The 8,205-nt window shown below is 37.8% G+C and overlaps 1 protein-coding gene across 1 annotated transcript in view; it reads right to left on the reverse strand.

The window, feature by feature from the left end:
* The window catches only part of Scml1 (Scm polycomb group protein like 1), a 19,434-nt gene that overhangs the window by 1,987 nt on the left and 9,242 nt on the right, over positions 1-8,205 (reverse strand). Inside the window, 2 exon segments of the mRNA XM_055615736.1 lie at positions 7,772-7,817; positions 7,819-8,187. Of these exon segments, the coding sequence (XP_055471711.1) occupies positions 7,772-7,817; positions 7,819-8,187 (415 nt within the window).

The raw sequence follows: 8,205 nt of genomic DNA on the forward strand, positions 1-8,205 counted from the left end.
ACACACACACACACACACACACACACACACACACACACACACACACATTCCCTCTCTCCTTCTCTTACTCTGATTTAAAATTTTTAATGTATTCACTTTATATCCTGATCATATCCCCCTCCCTTGTCTCATTCCAGTCCCACATTCTTTCCCTTACCTCCCCTAGTCCTCAGAAAGGGGGAGCCCTCCTCCTCTACCAACAGACCCCAGCCTATCAAGTCTGACGAGCTCATGAGGTCTGGCTGCATTCTCTGTGGCCTAGGAAAGCCTCTCCAAAATTTCGCTTAAGTACCTAAGTAAGGAATCAAGATTCCAAAAGTAAACAGCCTGGATGAAGATTATCTGAGGAGAACTGCATAAAGAATGTCCCAATGGACCTCCCACAAAGAGCAGGAGCAGGTTCAGAAGGTACCTTAAAGCTTCAATGCTCATGAAACAAATATAGCAATCCAAGGCCTCTTCAAAATCAAGCAAATGCAGGAAATGGTGTTACTTGGATTATATTAGGATTATCTGAGGTAATTTAGTACTCTTTCTTACTTTAAGGGTTTCAGTGAATTTCCTGAAAAATCTCTTAAATGTTTCTTTCTGTAAATTAGATTTATTGTCCTAAATACAATAGAAATCCCTCAAGTCTACACTTTATAATTATTTGTTTTTTAATTATATCGACAAATTTGAATAACCACAATCTTAGGTAACAAGATTAGTTCTTCAAAGCAAATCTCTCCTTAAATTTGTTATTTTTACATTCACCTTTCCTCTTTAAATTCCCACCTTTTGTGGTTTAAATGTTAATCTGAATTTTAAAATATTTTCTGATTAATCAGTAGTAATTTTGACATTTTAGGCAATTATTCTTTCATGCTTAACTGAACAGCAATAAATATTTTGGTTGAATATGTTTAGTAAAGAAGTAATTATACACGAAACAATTTAAGTGCTCACATCACAGCCGTTTTAACTGTACTGAACTATGTTGTACAGAAACTTCTTTGTGTCAAAATATTACCTTAAGAAGAAAGTCTGACTCCCTATGGTTAGTGTATGATGACAAAAAAAGGGAGCTTGGTATTTGGCTAGGAGGAACTTTCTTTTTCTAGCCAAAGAGAGTCAACAGAAATTTGATTTGTGTATGAATTAGGCAAAGGAACATTCTTTCTTATTGCCTTATTGTGGCAGCCTTTTGGGGGTTAATGGCATCTGAGCAGTGGAATTCAGCCTCTTGGCTCTGGCTATTTTCCAAAGTCCAGTCTCTCATAGACTGACCTTGGTGGTCCTACAGCAGACTGCTCTGACCCTGAGAAACTCTGTGCAACCACAGTAACCAGACAGCGGGCTCTGTGTAACCTTGAATGAGTTCTCCTATGTTTTGACCAAGTAAAGCTTCTATGTGAGAAACTGCTTGTACTTTTCTGCCTACTTAAGTGTTAACCTGACGTCCATTAAATCGACACTTTGATCAGCATGTAGACTTTGTGTCCTTCTCTGTGTCACCCTGTCTCTCTCTCCCCAGCCCTCTCTCAGGTGGTATTCAGGTGTCACTGCTGGCTGGTGACAGATGGAGCCGAAACCCTGAGAACCTGAGACGGAGGACCAGCTGAGGCAAGTTATACGGACCAACAGGAGCACACGCAAAGCAACTGACTAAGGTAAAGTCAGGTGGCCGTCAGGGGCAGGGAACTAGTAAGATGGGATCCATCAGATCCCTTCAATAGGTGTTTAAGACACACAGAATTAGAATAAAACTCCCTAATCTCTTTACTTTGTAAAACTAAAGAGTTGCTTGGAAAAATTAGAGCAGCAAACAGGCAAAAAAAAGTACTTCTAAGGTTATTTCAAATGTTCATAAAGGAGCTCAAACAGATTTGTGTAATTTGAGAGCAAAAACTGATTTAGGAGACAAGTTCTAGATAATGAGTGTGAAACGGAGTCAGAGAAAAAAAAGCTGCCAAGTCTTATAATTCAGACTCGCTTCCTGAGCCTCCCCCGCAACAATAGGTGTGGGTGGCACGGGATCACTGCAGGAAGATATAACTGTTCTCTGAGAGAAAATCCAATTAAAAAGAGAACAGGTTCAATTATTAAATATTTATAATAATAGTAATAAATAATAATAATAATTTAATGTAACACAAAAGGAGTATTCACTCACAGTGGACTTCCTTTTGTGCAGCAATTGGCTTTTGAGAATGCTAATTCAGCCTGTAAAACAGCTATCAGGCCCTATTTAACTAAAGCAAACTTAACTGGTTATATTAAACTTTGTGCTGATATTGGGCTGCTCTTGACTTGACTTAAAATTACAGCTGAATCCAATAAAGAGAGTTTTATTTGTCTGTTTAAATATATGGTCATCTTAAATGGTTAATATATATCTAAGTTATAAATCAAAAGTAATTAAATATATTTTAAAGTTATATTCAAACTGTTGTTTAGAATATATATATGCATATATGTTTATAAGATCTGTAAACACATATGTTTAGAAGGCAACCATATGATATAACTGTCATTTTTGCTATATGTTATGGGTTAAAAGATTATTATAAAACCTCTTAGTTAACATAAATTTTGTTTCCTTTTAGACTGAAAAGACATGTCTCATTTTAAATTGGTGTTGGTTTTAAAAACTGGATTGTTTGCACTGGTAAATTTTAAAGTTTGGTTTTGACCTTTAAAATTATCAACATGCTTTATGATTTCACTCCTAAAGAGGATGCTTTGTTTTAATATTGCAAAAACAGGTTTTAAAAAAATATTTAATTGTTTAAAAAGCAGGTACTGCAGTTGTTTCTTGTCTTCCTCTTTGATTTTTGTTTTTTGTCTGCCGGCTGTTCTGATTTCTGGTTTCCATTTGCTCATGAGGTCTGGGGAAGCTCGGAGAGTTTCCAATTTGGTCAAGGGAATCTGGAGGATGCTCCAGTTCCTGGGGAGGGGGCCAAAAGAGGGCCCCAAGGGCCTGTAACAGCTCTACTCCTTTTGGGACCCGGAGAGAGGGTCGCTGGGACCCTACTCTGGATGGAGAGAGGGCTGCTGGAGCTCGCTCTCCATCTGGAAGCTGTGGAGAGGACCATGGGGGCTCTGTTCCTTCTGGAATCTATGTGTGTGGAGGGGGCCCATGAGAGGGTCCACTCCTGGAATCTGTGGGACTTGTGTCTGGTAGGGACCAGTCAAGTCCTGGTATTTGGGTATTCTGGTTACTCCAAGGTGGCAATGTCAGATTTCTACGTTCCTTATGTATGTGTATGTGTGTATGTTTATCTTTGTATGTATGTTTATCTGTAGAATTGGACTAATGATATTGATATTTTTGGACATGAGACAGTTTAAATCAGCACCTCTGAGTTTGGTCCTACACCATGGGAGTTAAATTCTATAAAACATTTAAAAATTTATCAGGTATTTTAAAATAATAACCTTTGGGCAGTCTAACAAAGAACTTAAAACAATTTATCAACCCTTTGGGGGAGGTCAAAAGACCTTGGTATTTATTTTATTAATTTTACAAAGTAAAACCAAGCTATTTGAGCCAATTAAGAAACCTGCAGTTATTATAATGTATCGTTTCAGGAAAAAACTATAAAATATGTTGTTCTTCATTTAAAAAGGCTGGAGATTCTTCAATGCAAAGTATTTGCTTATGCTCTTTTATAGGGAGAAAAGGACTAAAGCTCCATATTAGCCCAGGACTATACAGGGTTATATTCAGAACATTGTTAACCATTATAGGGCATGTAGTTCCCTCTAACTCACTGTGGAACACGCCCTTATTTATAATTTTAAAAAATCTAATAAATTTAGATCATTACAAGATTTTAAAAAATGAGACTATAATAATTATGAGAACATTACAACCAGGACTCCCATCACCTAGTGGGATTCTTCAAAAAACATACAAAATTATTTTAAATTTAAAAGGCTGTTTTTTGTTTTCATTCCTTTGCATCCTGAGGATTGCCATAGATTTGCTTTTAGTCTTCCTTCTATTACTTTTAAAACACCCATAAAACATTGTTAGTAAAGGGCATGGCAAATAGTTCTACTTTATGTCAACAATTTGTAGTTAATGCCATTAGTCCAGTACAAAAAAATGGCCTTGTATTTATATTATTCATTATATGGATGATATTTTACTAGCCTCTCCTATAGCTCAAAATATTATGGCTGGCTATACAGATCTTTCTAAGGCTTTGTCCCAAGCAGGACTAAAAATTGCTCCAGAAAAGGTACAAACTAGAGATCCTTATAGTTATTTAGGTTTTAGTTTATTTCCTCTAGCTATTAAACATCAAAAAGTACAAATTAGAAAAAATAATTTAAAGACCCTTAATGACTTTCAAAAATTATTGGGGGATATAAATTGGCTTAGGCCATATCTAAAATTAGCCACTGGACAACTAATGCCATTGTTTAATATTCTTAAAGGGGATATATACAACTCCTACCACCCCCCAAAAAAACAAATTGACTCCAGAGGTTCAAAATACATTATTGATAATGGAAAAGGCTTTAAAAAATCAATTTGTAACATATTGGGATCCAGATACTCTTCTCCTATTACTTGTATTTCAAACACAGTCAATTACTACTGGATTGGTATGGCAATCTAATCCTCTATTGTGGATCCACTTGTCAGCTAGTCCCAATAAAGTAATTTTGCCTTATTATTTTTTTTTTATTTTGCCTTATTATGAGGCCCATGTTATTGTGTTGGGAGCCCCAGGCAAGGGCTTACTTTGGAATTTAGCCTTCCAAGATTATTATAACATATAGTAAAGTTTAAATTAATTGGCTTTACACCAATTCAGATAAATGGTTACTTTCTTTGGCTACAACTAGATAATCATTACCCTTCCAATAAGATTATTCAATTTTTTTTTACTTTACATAGTGTTGTTTTTCCTACCATAATTAAAAATAAACCTTTATAAAATGCTTGTTCTATTTTTTCTGATGGTAATGGTAAAAAAGAAGCTGGCTATTCTGTTAATAGACAAAAAGTTATTTTTCAAGTTCCAGGGTTAACTGCTCAACTTGCTGAATTGGTGGCTATCCACACAGTTTTACAACATTTTTCTGAGCCTTTCAATTTATTAACTGATAGTGCTTATATTGCTCAAGCTATTCCTAAGCTTGAAACAGCAGGCCAGATTCTTTCTACCACTCGGGCTAGTCAAATTTTTGCTCAGATTCAAAGACTTATTCAGGCTCCTCATAATCCTTTTGCTATTATTCATGTTAGAGCCCATTCTGGCCATCCTGGACCTCTTGCTTTAGGTAACCGGACGACTGATAAAGCCTTAATAATCTTGGCTCAAGAAACACCTATACTAAAAGCTCAATTGGCTCATAAATTACATCATCTTAATAGTCACTCTTTACGTTTAACTTATGGCGTGACAAAAAACCAAGCAAAAAAAAAATGTTAAAAATTATAACAATTGTGATGTTTTCTGTCCAGTACCTCATCTTGGGGTTAACCCCTGAGGGCTGACCCCAGGTCAGCTGTGGCAGATAGATGTGACTCATTTTATAAAATTTAAAAATTAAAATTTATTCATGTAACTATTAATACCTGTACAAGATTTATTTTTGTTACCTTGCATTTTGGAGAAGATGCACGCCACATTATAGATCATGTTTGGCTGCATTCGCTGTTCTTGGCATGCCACACCAAATTAAGACTGATAATGAAGCAGCTTATACCAACAAGCCCTTTCAAATTTTTTGTAAAAAAATATTTATTAAGCATGTAACAGGTATTCCTTATAGTCCTATGGGCCAAGGCATGGTTAAACATGCCCATGCCACTATTAAGATGTATTTACAAAAAAACAAAAAAAGGGGGAATTATGTCCTCCTCGTTCATCCAGAGTTCAATTTAATTTTTTTAACTTTGAACATGGCAAATCTGCAGCTAAACATTTTTGGCACCCTAAAACCTCCATGGTTAAATGGAGGGACCCCTTGAATAATACATGGGATGGACCCAACCCCATTTTAATTTGGGAAATTTGAGGACAAGGATATGTTTGTAGGGTTTTTTGTTGTTGTTGTTGTTGTTGTTTTGTTTTGTTTTGTTTTGTTTTTGCAGGTTAAAGATGCTGCTCCATGGCTGCCAAAGAGACTGGTGCAACAAGTGGATTACATCAGGAAACAAGATCATTCCCCAAGTGATGATATTGCTAATAATGCTGCAGCTGACTCATCCAGTGAAGGCTGAATTATACCTTTGGGCCTTAGTGCCCAATCCCCCTCTTGTTCTCCCTGTACATGTTAGCACACCTTTGTTTGGTTGGTCTGCTACGATTCATCTTTGTTACTGCCAGATGTGGTCCACTTAGCTCAACAGTGCCAAGCTAGATTTAATGCCATTGAAACAGCGGCATGCTGTGACTCCCTCGCCCCAGGTAGAGGCTTGGCTTGCCCAGATCAAACGTGAGCTTTAACCTCTCCTCTCCTGTGTGATGGGCCGGTTAGTTAATGGCGAGTTCTGGGTGATTGGATATTTACCAACTTAAGACACGGAAATCCCCCTAAAAGTGGGATTCTCCCATGACGGGTTAGATATTTATTGGGAATCACCCCCACCTAAGACAGGCATGGTCCCTTTGCTTTAATTCAAAAGAGAGGAATTGTGGCAGCCTTTTTGGAGTTAATGGCATCTGAGCAGTGGAATTCAAGCCTCTTGGCTCTGGCTATTTTCCAAAGTCCAGTCTCTCACAGACTGACCTTGGTGGTCCTACAGCAGACTGCTCTGACCCTGAGAAACTCTGTGCAACCATAGTAACCAGACAGCGGGCTCTGTGTAACCTTGAGTGAGCTCTCCTATGTTTTGACCAAGTAAAGCTCCTACTTGAGAAACTGCTTGTACTTTTCTGCCTACTTAAGTATTAACCTGACGTCCATTAAATCGACACTTTGATCAGCATGTAGACTTGTGTCCTTCTCTGTGTCGCCCTGTCTCTCTCTCCCCAGCCCTCTCTCAGGTGGTATTCAGTGTCACTGCTGGCTGGTGACACCTTATGATCTGTTGCAGGATATTGTATTACACTATGAGCCCCAAGACACTGATTTTTACTGGAAAAATCTGTTTCTAGTTGTGGTGTGCCTCAGCCATAGCACATACCTTTAATGTAAGAACTTTTTGCTTATTGTAAACAGAATTAAATAAAGTCAACCATCGGTTAAGAGGTGGCTCAAACAACCAGTTGACAGAGAATGAACATAGGATAAAACCATGGAGAGTAATAGGAAGTCAGGAGGATGGATTGAGATGCACAGGAAATAGAAGGGAGGAACATTCAGTTTTGAGGGTTTTTTTGAGACAGTGTGGGGAAGGAGGTTTTTTTTTTTTCTTTTCCTTTTTCCTTTTGGGATATAGGCTGAGAAGGAAGGTCAGCTGGTTGCTTTCTCTGCCTCTCTGAGCAAGCAGAATTTCACTCCAGCATCTGGCTCCTGAGTCTTACCAATAAGGTAAGACTGAATGCTTGATTTTGTTAATAACAACAATCATCATTTTTAGTATTTACTCTGGGGAAAGATAAAGAAAATAGATTTTATTATCACAATAGTCTCATTATGAAAAATCACCAGAGAAGAGACATGTTAGTTGATTAGCACACTGCCTTGCCCATAATATCTATTCAATAAATAGTAGTCACCACTGCATATATAACTACAAACCAACCACCAAAAGAGGAAACAAGAAGTTTCTACTATCTTGCTTAGAGGGAGGGTGTTAATCACTGGTGCCATCCAAACTCACCAAAAGCATTAGGATCAATCACGGGTATTCGCTGAGCCTCCAGTAAGGGCGGACTGCCTCATTTCAGGATTCTTTACGGGAATAAATGCCCTTAGTGAGGGTGTACTTGCTTCCCTTACTCTCCAAGTGGCAGAAGTGATGGTGTCCATATTGGAACTTTCAAGGTCACTGTAGTAGGTCACTGTAGAAGTGCTAGGCACATTTTTAAATCTGTAATACTGCTCAGAGATTTCAGCAGTGAATCTAGGACTTGATGGAGTTTCTTGATAGTCTCTCTCTAGTGAGGATCCAGAAAACACTGCCTGGGAATCCTCAGAATGGAAAACAGCATTGTTCTCAGCATTCTGGATACCAGCAGTGACATAGGTAGAATCAGTGTCCTGGACAGCCCGTGTGTTATAATCAGTATCAGCATACTGGAGGGCCCGTGTGTT

This window comes from Psammomys obesus, unplaced genomic scaffold (genome assembly GCF_907164565.1).
Source record: "Psammomys obesus unplaced genomic scaffold, mPsaObe1.curated_primary_1811, whole genome shotgun sequence".
Classification (NCBI taxonomy): domain Eukaryota; kingdom Metazoa; phylum Chordata; class Mammalia; order Rodentia; family Muridae; genus Psammomys; species Psammomys obesus.